Source organism: Ixodes scapularis, unplaced genomic scaffold (genome assembly GCF_016920785.2).
Source record: "Ixodes scapularis isolate PalLabHiFi unplaced genomic scaffold, ASM1692078v2 PGA_scaffold0__279_contigs__length_252992795, whole genome shotgun sequence".
NCBI lineage: Eukaryota > Metazoa > Arthropoda > Arachnida > Ixodida > Ixodidae > Ixodes > Ixodes scapularis.
Window position 1 is genome coordinate 248,171,695 of NW_024609835.1, and position 15,298 is coordinate 248,186,992.

Below are 15,298 nucleotides of genomic sequence, written 5' to 3' on the forward strand. Positions count from 1 at the left end.
GATCACGCCGGAGTTTTCGATCTAAAAAAGTGAAAGCCGTTTACAAATCCCTGTAACGCCGAATTGGAGCGCAGCTCTTAAGGAGGAGGAGTGAAGGGTACGGAGGGGAGGGTAGACCCCTCCTCCTTCTCCTCCCCTCATTCTTTAATTTGCTCCGGGGGGGGGGGGGTCACGTGACCTCGGGGGGGGGGGGGGGTCACGTGACTTCGGGGAGGGGGTCACGTGACCTCGGGGAGGCGTGACCTGGGGGTCACATTGGGGTCACGTGACCTTGGGGAGGAGACCACGTGACCTCAGAGGGGTCACGTGACCTTCAAAGGGTCACGTGGGGTCATCTTGGGGTCACGTGACCTTGAGATGACCTTGGGAGGGGTCACGTGACCTTGGGATGACCTTGGTTACGCCGACGCCGCTCAAGCCGGGAACGGGCCCCTAAGAGCGGCGCTCTAAAAGAGGGAGCTCGCCACAGCCGTGGCATCCCTAGCTCGTCCTCTTCTTCGTTCCAAAGTAATTGTTTTTTTTTTAAATATATGACATTAAAATGAGGGTTCAGTGGTGCCTTCAGCTTTTGGTGTTTACTGTCGACCATACGCATCTTCAAATATTGTTGGTGGCGTACATGAATAAAACTGTCATCTTTTTGCCTCGCGGTCTCGTCCACATACATTGATCTGCTTACGAATCAAGAAAAACGCCCCCAGGCAGAGACCGCAACGCACATAAAATAATAAAAAGTTCAGAAACAATTTTGGTACAACTTCGTGAAAAGATTAGGGCCCAGTTCAATAGTTGTAAATGACTTCACGCCGCGCGATAACGTCCACATGTTTCTTCGCGTTCTTACCAATTGTTTTTGTCAGTCTCAAGTAACAAACAAAAAAAGAGAAAAATATTGTGACCCTGTTCACATTTGCGTTCACGTAAAGCGCGAATCGAAGGTTTATTCCACTGTGGAACGCAGCAACGCGTTGGCATTACTTCTCGCCCGAAACGCGTTCGCTCGTTCACATGAGGTCTCGATGCCGGTCAAGTCACTGGTTTCGTTTTCCCGCCGCTACCAAGATGGCGGTAGTAGTTCTCGGCGCGCTACTAGATGGCGCTCTACATTTCAAATTTAGCGAAGAAAATGATGACACCAAGTTCTGTGCCGTCATATTAACCGCTAAATTTAGCGAAGAAACTGAGAGAGGAGGGGGAAGGGAGGGTACGCAGGAGGAGGAGAGTACAGGAGGGGCATACCCTCCCCTCCTCCTCGAGAGCTGCGCTGATTTCGCATCACAGGGATTTGTAAATGTCTCATTTTTTTCCCTTTTGAACAAGGTAGGTAAATTTATTGATTTCTTCAATATAAACTTCCACCACCTGCTTGAACCACTGTAGTAAATTGCAGCGCGATACGTTGAGAAACAGATTTTTGCGGGACGTCTAAAGTGCCCCAGAAGCGTTAGTTTACATGCTGTACACTTACATTGTAGATTTTTCTCGGCGCAGCTTTTAAAAATTAGAGATCAACCTACAACCAAGACCAAAGAGAATAGACCTGCAATAGTAGTGAATATAATCTCCGAGCCTATCGCAATAACCCAGGCGCTCAGCCATGTCGGCCGCTGCTCCTATACGTAGTTTCACTTGAGAGGCGATGCAACAATTTTAACTTGGAAAGGTTTTGCAATTTTTATTTTTTATATTGCTTATCTTACTAAAAGAGATGAGGAGACCGCCTCATCCTTTAGAAATATCGCGTTTCCGTTGCGTAATGCAAAGGGAAATATTTTGGGATTAGGGGCCGCGGGGTGTGGCGGCCATGGGACCTGGGTGCTAATTGTACTAACAAGTTTGCAAGATGTGCCGTTATGCGCTCAATATCGTCGTTTCAACATGAATAAAGGCATGAAAAACCTCATATCCTCGACAAAGTTATGCTATACTTACTTTTAGTGGCGCCGTCTGCCTAAGGTGAAGAAAACTACCGTATTCCTCCCTTGAGCCTCAGCCCGTTGCTACATCAGCCCAAATTCCTAACGGCAAGGCGGGTTTTCGAGCGTCTGTGGATACGTTCAGATGCGCTCGTGATATTCGAATGCACGAGACAAAAATTTTCTTTTCAAGAACCTCTTCAGCTTCCCTTTAAGCTGAAAGGAAGTAGAGATATGAGCTAACCAAAATTTATGAAAATATCACTGTCAAACTTTTGGTTATAGCCGAGCGGCACCGCTTTCCAATCACTCCTCATTCATGTCTTATCCAGGCAATTAGAAGTGTTTTTGGTAGCGCAGTATCACTTTAAATAAGGTACAGAGAAACTGTTCTTCACTTAAAGGGGCCCTGCAATCATATCTAAGCGTCTACTTTTTTGCGGTTTCCACGTCTCTTGGGGTTCGGGCAAGCCAGCGGGCACAAAAAGAGTAACTAAATATCAGTGCGTCATATTTTAACCGGACGGCGCGGACACCTCCTCCACCGACGAGGGCGACCCGCGTTGCCGAAAGCGCGCAATATGTGACGACTTTGGTCCTGGGCTTACTACTGGTCAGAGCCGCTAAAAGCTTTTTTTTTTTTAGTCGAAATACAAAATATAAGTGTCGCGAACCGTTTCAATTATGTATGAAAGTAGTTTTTGTATGGTATTTTAGATCAGAAAAGGAACAAATGCAGTTTATAAAGTACGGAAACAAGAAAAGACTCGTCGACAGACCCGCCACCAAGCGGCGGAAAAAACGGCGCCTACTAGAAAAGGCTAGTGAGACGAGGCTCCGACAAACGGCAAGCGTAGAAAGGTCCCGGATGAACGCGGCGGCGCTGCGGTCGTATACTGGCTCGAGGATCCGACAAGTTCCGAGCGTTCCGAAGGCTTTTGGCGCGGGCTTGGCTGGCGGTTTGGCGGTATGGCAGCACGAAGTGGCTACCGTTCTGATCTTCACACTGTGTTTGCTGTCGTTTGTGGCCAACAAAGTGTAATGCCAAATCAGTCCTTAATCGCGCAGCAAATGCAATGCGAGCCGCCCTGGCCGCCCGCTTCATGAAGCCTATCCAACACGTGCTTTAGTGGCGCCCTCTCGAGCCGTCGACACGGAGTGCGGCAGCCGTGAGCGCTCGATGAGCTCACTACTCCTCCTCTAGTTCACGGCCACTCAAGCCAGGACCTACGACGTCATGAGGGAGGTTATGTTTAGCTTGTTTTTGTCATTCTAATTTGCCTCTAACTTTTAAAATAAAGCGTAATTTGAGAACAGTTTATTCAAGTTACTACGTTCAGTGCGCTCATGTTCGGTGCAAATTAAAAACCAGCCAAAAAGTTGTTCCAGGGCCCCTTTAAAGGGCAACTCCGCTTCATTTTTGATATTTAGAAAACTATGTAGCCCTCTTCAGTATCATATAGGAAGACCCCATGTCAAATATTACGATCTAATTCCGTCTATATATTTAATAAACTGGCCAGCAAACTTTCAAATCAGCCAAGTCGCCAAAATCTGCCAACTCCAGCGTGCGGCGTGAGGCGCAATCGTCAGCGCAGTCAATGCGACGGAGTCGGAGCGGCCAACGTTGAGCCACTACGTCAGAGGCATGACGTCATCCTGTCATTTTGTTTGTTTTTACTTCTCAGAGCGAAATTGAACGATGACGTCATGAGTTTCTCCTCCCGGTGTTGGCTGAACGGCGTCCACGTGATCACCGCAACGCGGATGCGCTAGTTTGCGCTGCCCTGCGCGCTTATCAGTCTGTTTCTCCGCTCCCCCTCCCCCACTCCCCCGGGCCATCATTGTCCACGGACTCCACGCCATGCGAAGCGACCTGCCGGCATCGCGTGTCCTGTTCCTCGCCCCCACGAACGCCACAAGACCACGTGGTTCGACGTGACGCGCCATGACTGACGGCACGAGACCAATGTTGCCCGACGCAACCGAAGTTTCGGTTTCGGTATCAGCTGATGTTTAAATTAAGATTAGACAAATAATATTACACATTTCGCGAATACGAGGACATAGAGCTGTTTAGTAGTGCTCTGTGAAATGGAATCACATGTAAGCCTAAATTTTTCGGAATTGAGCGGAGTTGCCCTTTAAGATCACTGCTTGAAGCAAGCTGGACTGATGCTGTCACGAGCAAAGAAACGAAACCTGCGGGAAGATATGCTTTGTCACCACTGTGTTGCCTTTATTGATCACCTGTGCATTTTTTCCCACTGGTTTCAAATGAAAGTATGATGAGGACAGCCACGGGAAGGTTGCGATGGCGGCTAGGCCGCGTGGCACTTGTCTCTTGTAGGGCACGAGTCTAAAGGAAGGCGGGGTGAAGGTGGACAGCCCAGACACAGGTGCTCTCACCGGCCGTCCGGACACAACGCTCCACAAGCAGCACATTACACTTGAGTCCACGAGCAAAGGAAGAGACACGGGCAATTGGAAAAGAAGAACACGGCATACCGAAACAGAAGGTAATGAACGATTATTCCACACCAAGTTTGAACTGGCTTCCCCACAACTTAAAAGCAAAAAGAACAAACAAAAAACAATGCGAGATATAAACAGACATTTACTCTACCGCTAGCCCCTGTGGACGTATGCCAATGTCAAACTGAGACAACACTAAACATTCCAGCCATACGTAAAAAAATAAAAAAAAAAAAATAAAAGAAAGGGCACCAAATGCTGCGGCTCGTTCCGGGAGCATCGGGACAGCTTGGCAAGAGGGGGAAGGTGCAAGCAAGCGCAGAACAAGGTTGGGAAGAAGAGGAGTTTCGAGCAATGTACAAACTGCGTGACCCCCGCGTGTAACCAGACTCGGTGGAGTTTGAGGGGCCGATCTTCTGGCAAACAAACAGAGATGAGGCTGAGGGCGCAGGGTGAGGGGGCAAGGGGTGCGCTTCACGAGACGTCATCTCTGTCGCCGGCGGAGGTGGCCCCTGCGGCAGTGCTGCTTGAGTGCCACGTCAGGCGCTCCTCGTAGAACTTGATCACGACCTGCGGGCACTTCACGTTGGCCTCCCGGGAGGGCACCAGGTCCGCCTCATCGCTGTCCTTCCTGCGAGGTGAGCGGGCACCAAGGTTGGCCACGGAAGGGGCGGGGCTCCGCGCCGCAAGCTCGAGCGGGGATTCAAGCGCGGGAGTGAAAAAGCATGTTTTTATTACAGCGGTCCGTCTGTGTGCATATTCTCTGTCCTGTGTCCTTGTCCGCGCTGTTTTGCTTGTAAGCATGAATTTATGTTTTTACTATCTGGGCGTTTCCATGTCAGATCGTACACTGACGGTCCGGGTCATATTTTTTTATATTTATGTAAGAAATATACAGTTGAAACTCGTTATAACGAACTAGCATCGGGAGTGGAAATTTGTTCACTAAATACAATATCTGTTATAAAAGTACACACAAAAATTTACGCAAACGTTCCCGGAATCGAGCCTAAAATATAAAACAGTACTAAAATATAAAAATATGCAATCGCGGACCACGAGGTCCTTACCTGTCACTAAGCACCATTAAAAAAAAAAAATAGATTGGAGCATTAGGATATCAATTTGCAACACGAGAAATGACGTTATCTGGATCTATTATTTATTGTTTTGAAGACGTGATCTTGGGCTGGTGCCTCTTCACCTGGAACCACTGCGCTGGAGCCAACCGCTGCTCGTGCTGAAATCATCATGGCCTAATAGACACACCAGACCGATTGCTTTCGTTTGAAAAAGCTGACCAGACACCGGCAAATTTCGCACCGTTACGTCCTTAAACCATGAGAACAGAGCTTCTTCCACGTACGGGTCGAGGCAAGGCCAAAGACTTTCAATCAGTCTTGACGGTGTTGTTTGCATAGCAGACTTTGATCGTCTTCCATGCACTCAGGATGGTAGATATCGTGCTTGGTGCAAGCTCGAAGTCTGCAGTGATGTTTTTTTTTTCTTCCGACCGCTGTCCACTGCCCTAAAAAGCTTCACTTCTGTCTCCAGAAAGATAGCTTTTCGCTTCGTCGCCATTTGCAGCTTCGCTACGAGTGGCGTGGTTGGTGGTAGTCTTCGGTCTGCACTGGTTTTCAATGCCTCGCATAGAGGGCAGCAGCGGTGCAACCGCCATTATTCGCTCTGTTCGTAGGTGGTGCTACCTCCCGAAACGCGCATTTTTGCACATCGGACGATCTAAACTTTCGGAATTTTACGTTTAGAAATTACTTTTTGTATTTTTTCTACTTTTTAACAATGTTGCGGAGTTGCCACTCCGGAGTTGGAATGATTCCCGGAATCATTCCACATTTTCGCGACCCCGGAATGGAATGGGAAGGGAATGGTGGCAACGTTGAGGGGAATGGAATGGGAATGGAATTAGATGCCTTTTGCCCGGAATGGAATGGGAATGGAATGGGCCCGATTCTTTACACTTTTTTTTTTTTTTGTTTTACGTTCAGCTGTGCCGAGCCACTGGCAGGAGTCGGTTGTTCAGAAATAAAACAAGCGGGAAACTGCGAACCTGCGTAAGGCCCTAACAGACTTATATGCAAAAACAAATGCAATATAAAAAACAAGCGTCAAAGCAGGGGGGAGGAGGGGGGGGGGGGGGGCGGCGGTGGCGCCCTTCACCAGTGAAGTTCAACACGTATCCGAATGCGTCTGCGCCTGTAATATTGCACCGCTCAAGGGTACGTCGACTTCGGTGTAGCCGACGTGAACGTGACCCGCTGCTCTGGTGATCCGATACCCAGGAAGGAGGCCAGACGTGGCTTCGCTGTGCGGACCCAGACTTCGTACACCTGCGACTCGTCTCGAGCGTGCTGTTTCTCGGAGAGCTCGCACCTGTGCTGGCCATCTCAGGTCGCAAACCACGAGCTCTCTGTTTGAATGATGCTAGGCGAAACTTGAAGACTGCCATTCATGAGGCGGAGGCGGAGAGTCGGCAGGAAGGACTGTCACAACAGGGATGCCACCGTATCGATTTTTCAACCGTAACAGAAGATAAGACATGTGCTTCAGGATGCTTCAGGTGGTCCACTTTTCTCGAAAATTCCAAATGCAACTACCTGTATGGTCTTCAACGAGGTAACCTACAACGAAAGTATGTATTGTACTTTCATACAGCAGCGTGGAAACGTTTCATATTCAAGGCCACACCTACAAATAAAGAATACCAGTTCATTCCACCGTGTCATGTGATCAATGTTGGCAGGTACTTCCTTGTTGGACAGGGGCGTGGTGACGTTTTGATGGGATTTAGGGTGACATAGACTTTATTTAGAGGTTAAAGTCTTTTCGCATCCCTCGTCAGACAAACAGGATGTCAGGAAAAAGACCGCAGTTGACCTAGGGAGTTACGTGACCTCGGGTGTCACGTGACCTTGGGGGGGGGGGGGGGGTCAGGTGACCCTGGGGGAGGGGTCACGTGCCCTCAAGGGGGGGTGTCATGTGACCCTGGGGGGCCACATGACCTCGCCGAGGCAAGGTCACGTGCCTCGGCAAAGGCGCTCAAGTCGAAAACGGGCCCTTCAGAGGTGCACTCAAACTATTTGAGTGGACGCACGGTGTTCAGAGTGCCTCTCTGACCGGTGTGTGTCTACCGAGTCCTTGAATTGGGTCCCTCAATGTCTGGCCAACGTCGTAGAGGTGTCACATTTAGGCCTGCCCTGCCAGTGGCGTAGCAGCGGAGGTGGGCACCGCAGACACCTCTTCCGCTGCAGCTCCCTATACAGCACGACAGTTTGCAGAAGCTTCGCCAACTGGGAGTTGGTACGCCGCGACAATGACAATGTTTTCCCACGCTTTTTGCCCAAACGTCTACGACCAACTGCCAGGAATCCGAAGGCAGGACGCTCCGGCCTTCGTGACGTCACGTGTTGCCACACGAAACCACTTCCGATACATGGCTGGAAAAGGCACTAAATGCAACAGCTGGACAGACAATCGAGGTGTCGTGCCGCAAGTGTTGGTGTCCGTCTACCGTTCTGCCGGGGTGCACCCGAGGCCACAAGCAGCCTCGGCGGTGCGGCGCACGCACATTCGGTGCACGACGAGTCGCCGAGCAAGCTTTAGCGTCGCTTAGAGGGCGGCACCGTACTGTCGTCGAAGCAAAAAGTCAGATGCTGAAGGCGGCACGAAGCAGAGGCAAAGTTCACTCCTTTCGCCGGTCGCAATGCACAATGGTACAGTGGAAGACAACACGAGCTGGAATGCGCGAGCGGCGGCCAGGCAGTGTGGACCATGCAGTCTAATGCGCACCAAGCGAAGCGGTGCCTCGAGGGCTTAATGTACTTGTAGATGAATCCCCATTACCGTACCTCCCCACCCTGCGCCACACAATGACTTAGGTGTTGGCAAAGGGCGGGGGATGCGCCCGCAAATTTGAATGAAGTCAATGTCGCACAGACGCTTCGCTCGCTGCCCGTTACGCTGCGCAGTCCCCTTGATCGCCGGTCACTGTGGTTGCGAGGGTTGCCTCTTCCCATTCCCTGTGAAGCGAAGGAGAGAAGGCGGCCCAGACTCACCACTTGATGAGGAACATCAGCTCCCCGCTCGAGTCTGTCGCTCCAATGATCCTCTCGGGCTCCAGGCCCCGATCAAAGCCCCGTGGCGTTGTGTCTTCCTGAAAGATGGACGAAAGGCAGTGAGCCTGCGCAGTCGGGCCACCAACCGAGGCCGAACTTGGGTCGCGGGGCGGGCACTCGGCCGTTCTTCGCCAGATAACGGCAATACCGTTCCGCGATCGTCTCTCGTTTCTTTATTTGCTCCGATATAAAGCCAAGATGCACAAAAAGAATACAAGGGTGGAAGCAAGCTTCAGCCTTTTGGAGCAGGTCTGGAAGCAGGAGAGGTCCACTTTGGAGCAGCTCAGAAGCAGCAAAAGTAAGAGTTATGCAGCAGTGAAAGTAAGTTTTACCTAGATGTGTCAGTCTAAATACAAAAATTGCATAACCGAAAAGTATCTGCTATACAGAATAACTCGGAATAATTTTCGAACATACCCTTACTTTCAAACTAAGTCAGCCTGTACACCAACTCAACTCTGTTATGTCACGCCTTGGCGTGACATAACAGAGTTGTGTGATTTATCGGGCTGTCCCGCAAAGCCTAAACCATAGTCTTAGGTCGTGCAAAGTGGGCAGAGTTAAATCAAGATTACATTATCCCTTGCTTCGAAGTGGGAGATATCGCAATCGTGTCTTAAATTGCGACGCTTCGTGTCGCTGAGGAGGAAAGACCTCTCTTTACTATTTATATGTGCATTTAAACAAAGATCCAATACACAATGAAGTGTGCAGCAAGTTCTCCCCTCCCCCTCCCCCCCAGACTTCTTTTTAATCCAGGGGTCTTGGGGCCTCCCCCAGGTTTGCCCCTGGGTGTCGTATGTCAGTGCCGGAAAAGGGGGAGAGGGTGATGCGTGCGACGCTCCCATCGGTCCGAAGAGCTGACGTCAACACGCAAGAACCTCTCCCTCTCTCCCCGGCGCTGACAAACTGACAGACACCACAAGGTTTTCGTCAAAATGATAAATTTCATTTTCGTCAGTCGCGCGCACAGCTGCTGCGGGCGGAGCCAGAGGGGAGGAGGTGCCGAGCAACACCTAGACAACAAAGCCGTAGTGCTGAATGAGATGGTGTTACAGTCGCCGACCTGTTATTCGGACTTCACTGGGACCGAAAAAAACGTCCGAATAATAGAGCAGTCCGAAAAATCAGCAGATTGAAAAAATTGCCTTTATTACTTCCAAGTGGGCTTAAAAAAGCCGTAAATAGGGCCTTGTTTCAGGTTACGCCTGCGTGCCTTGTTTTAGGTTATGCCTCCGTTTCCGTTCGGCAACTTTCTGTTAGCTTGAGAATCGCTGCCTTCCTTTCTAGCATTATGGTCGAGTACTTTCTGCGCTTCTTAACTACAGATCGGGGCGGCAGAACAACATATGGGGCCATGACGTCCAAGCCAGCGTTTTCCGAACGAGATCAGAGGCGAAAAATCCACGAGCGCGAAATGGCGACTGGCGACGCGAAAGAACAAAAAACAAAGCAAAATGATAATGATGATGATGACGTGCAGCTAAATAGGAAAAAAAAAAAAGGGCTAGCATAGCGTCACCTAGCGGTAGGACTCAGGAGTGTTCAAGTAGCGCTGCCAAACCAAGCCAATCCATTTGCAGCCAACATAAAATTCAAAATGGCCGCTTCTCGATGGTGTTTTCCGCTGATCGCTCGCGACGATTTTGTCCGAATAATCAAACTTTCGGACATCAAGCTGTCCGAAACATTGGTTGTGAATATACACTATTTCTATGGGATAAGTCACGGTTCCGCCTTTAGGTCCGAAATATCAAACAAGTCCGAATATCGGAGTCCGAAAAAACGGTCGGCGACTGCATCAGAGAAGGCCAATGCTGGACATATATTGGAAACGAGTGCTGCTATAGCGCTCGGCTTTGAGTCAAGTTTGTCGAACAATGACGCAATCGTCATGCCCAATCTGCACCAAGCGTTGGTCTTTTCTGATGATGCCATCTCATTCAGCACTATGACTTTGCTATCTAGGAGGTGTTGCTCCACGACGCGGTGGAATGCGGGCGTGCTCAGGTGCCGCTCTGCCGTCGTTAGTTGGTCTTTGCTCTGGGTTTCGGTAGTAGCGGTGCGTGCGCAGTGATGCAAGTGTGGTTGAAACAATGGATGCAGTTCACTCCTTGAGGGACATGGATGTTGTTCCCTCCACGAGAAGTGTGCAGGTGGTTCTTTTCACGAGTGATATGGATGACCGTGCCCAAGGGCGTTGATATAATCTTACAGGCAAAGTACAAAAAAGGGGGCGAAAAAAATTACAGGAAGATCCATTTGTGGATTCTTAGAAAATCCTTTAGCATGAACCATGTGAACCGCCACACAGGCCCCCCTTTGGAAAACGTAAAAAGGCCAAAAAGAGGCAGCAAAAAATAGAGGAAGAAAAAGTGAGAGTCGAAAGAGAAAAGTGAAGGGAAAAGTGAACGTTAGCGTTTCCCAAAGGGGTACGTATGCGCCGTTTCCACGGCATTCCCTAAGAATCCACCATTAGATCTTTTTGTAATTTTTGTGTATATTTCATTGTTTTCGACGCTGCTGAGGGGAGTACTAGTGTTGTCACGACGCTCTATCGTGCAATAAACTCGTCTATTCGACCCGCATGAGAGCCGTTTCAAATGTCAGTGCACATGTCATGACTGTAGGCAGAGCAACGACCTAGCAACCGCGACGCGAGAGACGATTGCACCTCGATCTGGCCGAACACGCTCGCTCTGCTGAAATGTAGGCGTGGGACTCTCAAGCACAGCTAGCTTGCTGAAGACGCAAGACGCTGCTTCAGTGATGAAAGCGGCATTTGTCCTTTTGTAGCAGGTTGTGTAGAGGGCAAAATATTAATTTGGAGCAGTCACTAATGCTTTTGGAGCAGATGCCAACACCTGTTAGTGCATCGCTGATGAAAAAGAAGTGACTGCATCCCTAAATGGGCTCATCTATGATAATGAACAAAGGTCCCTCTTTGATACTGTAGCATATTACGTATTGCCTTTCGTGACAAGAATGGATAGGGCACAAAAGGAATGCAGAGCCTTCTTTATAAAAATAGGGCTCTGATCACAGCAGGTTTAATTTACAATGGGTATTAAGAAATGGTTGAAAAAAAGAAAAGTTTACAAATCTCTTGATCTCAAAATTAGAGTGCAGCTCTTGAGGAGGAGGAGGGGAAGGTATGCCCCTCCTCCTCTATACCCTATCCTCCTCCTCCTGCGCACCTTGCCATCCTCCTCCTCCTCCTCTATACCCTCCCCTCCTCGCAGTTTCCCCGCAAAATTTAGCGGAAAAATTGATGCCACATAACCGCAACACCAAATCAGTTCCTTCGCTAAATTTAGCGGGCAAAACGATGTAACATGACGTGGTGCCACGTCACCTATGAACAAATTCAGTTTCTCCGCTAGATTTAGCGGAAAAATTGACGCCACATAACCTCAACACCCATCCAATTCCCCGCTAAATCTAGCGGGGGATAGAATTGGTATTGAGGTCACATGATGTCTATCTCCCCGCTAAATCTAGCGGAGAAACTAAACTTGTCCGCTAAATCTGGCAGAGGAAGTGAATTTCCCTGGTAAATTTAGCGGTGCATTGAATTGGTGTTGAGGTCACGTGACATCAATTTCCCCGCTAAATCTACCAGAGAAACTGAATTTGTTTGCTGAATCTAGTGCAGAAACTGAAGTTCCCCGCTAAGCGCGGTTACACCGACGGCAATGCGAAACACGGAAACGTGCGCCTAAGAGCTGCGCTCTAAAATGAATCGCAGCACAACACTTCAGTTGGGATAAAGCCTCTCTTCCCTCTTCACTGTACACTCAGTAGTTTATTTAGCCATTTATTTAGATCATTTACAAAAATTATTATTGCAGGCTAAACAAAATACTCAGTGTAAAATGAAGAGGGATGAGAGACTTTATCCCAACTGAGGTGTTGCGATGCGATTCATTTTTTAACCATTCAATACCCACTGTATAATAAAGCTACTCTGATCAGAGCCCTATTTCTAAAAAGAAGGCTCTGCGTTCCTTTAGCACCTTATCGATTCTATCCAAAAGGTAATAAGTAATATGCTCCAGCATCAAAGAGGAACTTGTTCACTAACATAGATGAGCTCATTTAGGAATGCAATCACTTTTCCATTTTGAAGTGATGCGCTAAAGGATGTAGTTATCTGCTCCAAATTAACATTTTGCCCCCTAGAGAACCTGCTACAAAAGGGCAAACGCCACTTCCATCACTGAAGCAGCGTCTTGCATCGGTGCTCAAAAGTACCATGCTGACATTTCAGCAGAGCGAGCGTGGGACTCTCATCGCGATTGCTACGTCGTTGCTTTGCCAACACTGATGACATGTGCACTGACATTCGAAACGGAGCGTCGTGTCAACAGCAGTACCGCCCTCGGCGGCGGTGTAAGCGGCGGCGTGATGTCCGTCGAACCCGCGTCGAAAACAATGAAACACACACAGACACTAAACGTAAAAAATACAGCACACAGAATAAAATGAATGCACTTACAGACCATAAAAATACACTAGAATAGATAAAAAAAAGAGACAATTAAAGCTAAAAAACTCAAGATTGAGAAGACGTCAACAGCAAGGTAAGGCGATCCGACGTAGAGTGACCACCTGTCCCGCGACTCGCGGGACTGTCCCGTATTGAGGGCTCATGTCTCGCGTCCCGCAAGAAATACTAAAATCTTCAAAATGTCCCGCATTTCACATTGTCGTAACATTCACTACGCAAATTATGGTGCTTCCGAACAACGTGGCACGGGAAAGCACGGAGTTTGCTGGTAAGCGTGGGAATCTCGATGGTATGCTATTTTCTATCCAGGCACTGCGAGAAGCGACCGTCGTTTTTGCAGGAGACGGACGCACATGCGCCGTTGTGCCTCTCCCCTTGATGGCGAAATATTGCAAGCGAAAATTGATCGCCTGAAACATAAACTATTATAATTAGTATTTGCAAATCACGCTGTTTCATGCGAAAAGGCTGTTGTAGAAAGCTTTTTCTTTCTAGTGAAAACAGCCACACAAGGCAAAATGCCTGCAACTCACGAAGGCCTAAAAAAACAGAAAAAATAGGTCCTAATTTTTTGTAGGAGCATGTTAGTATAAGAGTAAATATTCAGAGGAAGCAGTAAGCCAGAAAAATATTTCATACTCCTTATTTCCTTTTGATGCACTGCGGCCTGCTGCAGTCGATTTTATGTTTTCAGCTTAGACACCTTTAACAAAATATTTAACATTATAATTGAGCACGAAATATATAACTATGAGTGAAAATTATTTTAGCCTGATTGCCGCATCACTCTTTTCAGGTGTATAATGTGCTTTCGGACAGCACAGGATTTCGGGGTGTGCGTGTTGATGAATTTCCTTTCATACTTTTTTTTTTTTTTTTCAGTCGTAAACACCCCCCCCCCCCCCCCCCCCTTTTCTTCCAGTCAGGGTGTCCCACATTTCGCCAACAGGAAGGTGGTCACCCTAATCCAAAGGGAGAGCAGTCAGGAGGCAGAATGTCATACCCACTATTTCTTGGGCGTGCGCTAGGGCACAATTGGTCAAAACTCCAATGGGCCTACTGTGCAGTTGAAGTCTTGTGGCAGACGGAGAACAAGCAGTCCCACGCTGCTGCCGAGACACAAATCTGCCCTTCCTTCCTCCCCCCTTCCCCCCCCCCCCCCCCCTCGAGCCGCTGAAGAAGCTACACTTAAGAGTAAGGACGTTTAGCCGCCCGCTTGTCCGATTGCCAGTTATCAGAAGCTTTACCTGAACTTGCACTACAATCAAATGCCTTTATAACAAATGCCTCTACCACGAAAACGGCCGTTTAACGAAGTAAAATAAAGTCCCAGTTAATTTTCTATGCATTCAATGTGTTTCTCAGACTACTAATGAATTCCCGTATAACAAACATTTATGTTTAACGAAGCAATTATGTGGCCTTACAAAGCAAAAATGACCGGTATCACAAATTTTCTATGCGAAAAGTAGTCTAAGCTCGTTATAACAGGCCTTAATTTTGACCAAGATGTCGGTCTGTTGTAAAAGGAGTATGTCGTATGCCGATACGAAGTTGAGTCAATGGCACATAGTGGAAAACCAACCGAACCTCACAAATCGGTATGTTGTAACCAGGTGTGTTGTAATGAGCTCAGACTGTAATAGATTTGGCGTAAATTGTCGTTCTCAAGTGACGCGTGTAGAAAACAGAAATACTGCAACCGTCGCTGCGCCACCTCTGATGCACATTCTCGGCTTTGGGTCTAAAACATTTGTTAGTGTGCAAGCTTGCGTCTAGCTGACGCTATGTGACTGTGTTGCAGCATAGAAAGCCTGTATGCAGTGACATCTAGACACAAGGTTGCCTGTGCAAACAATGTATATAAAAAAGAAAAGTATTTTTATGAGTAGTCACAACTTTCTTTAGGCTGTCTTGGCATTTATTTGACCGATGTGCCAATTTTCACCAGTATCCAAGGTTCCTAATCTTGCTTGATCCGAGACTCAAATTGTTCCGCCTTGGAGCGATAATAACGCAGCTGCGGAAACGTGACCTGCGACTCTACCCGCAACGCCAAAATCTAAGTGAAATCGGTAGAACCGCACAGAAAAACGTGTACCCCTCTTTGTGCTGGACAGATGTGAAGGGCTCAGTCAGCTCGAGGGGGAATCTTTCGCCGTCCTCGCTGCACCACGTGGTGCAGCTGTCTGTGCCGAATGCACCGCCGATTTTTCCATGCTGCTACGGTAGTGCTGACACAGCTGCTGCACCTACACTTACGA

At 48.4% G+C, this 15,298-nt stretch overlaps 1 protein-coding gene across 2 annotated transcripts in view; it reads right to left on the reverse strand.

The window, feature by feature from the left end:
• Positions 1–4,129: 4,129 nt before the first annotated feature.
• The window catches only part of LOC115319117 (chromobox protein homolog 1), a 32,201-nt gene continuing 21,032 nt past the window's right edge, over positions 4,130–15,298 (reverse strand). For both annotated transcript variants that reach the window (XM_040208334.3, XM_040208335.2), the window contains exons 4-5: positions 8,465–8,562; positions 4,130–5,022 (exon numbers count right to left, since the gene is read on the reverse strand). In XM_040208334.3, coding sequence (XP_040064268.1) covers positions 4,866–5,022; positions 8,465–8,562 — 255 coding nt within the window. In that variant the 3' untranslated portion in view covers positions 4,130–4,865. The remainder of the gene's footprint in view (positions 5,023–8,464; positions 8,563–15,298) is intronic.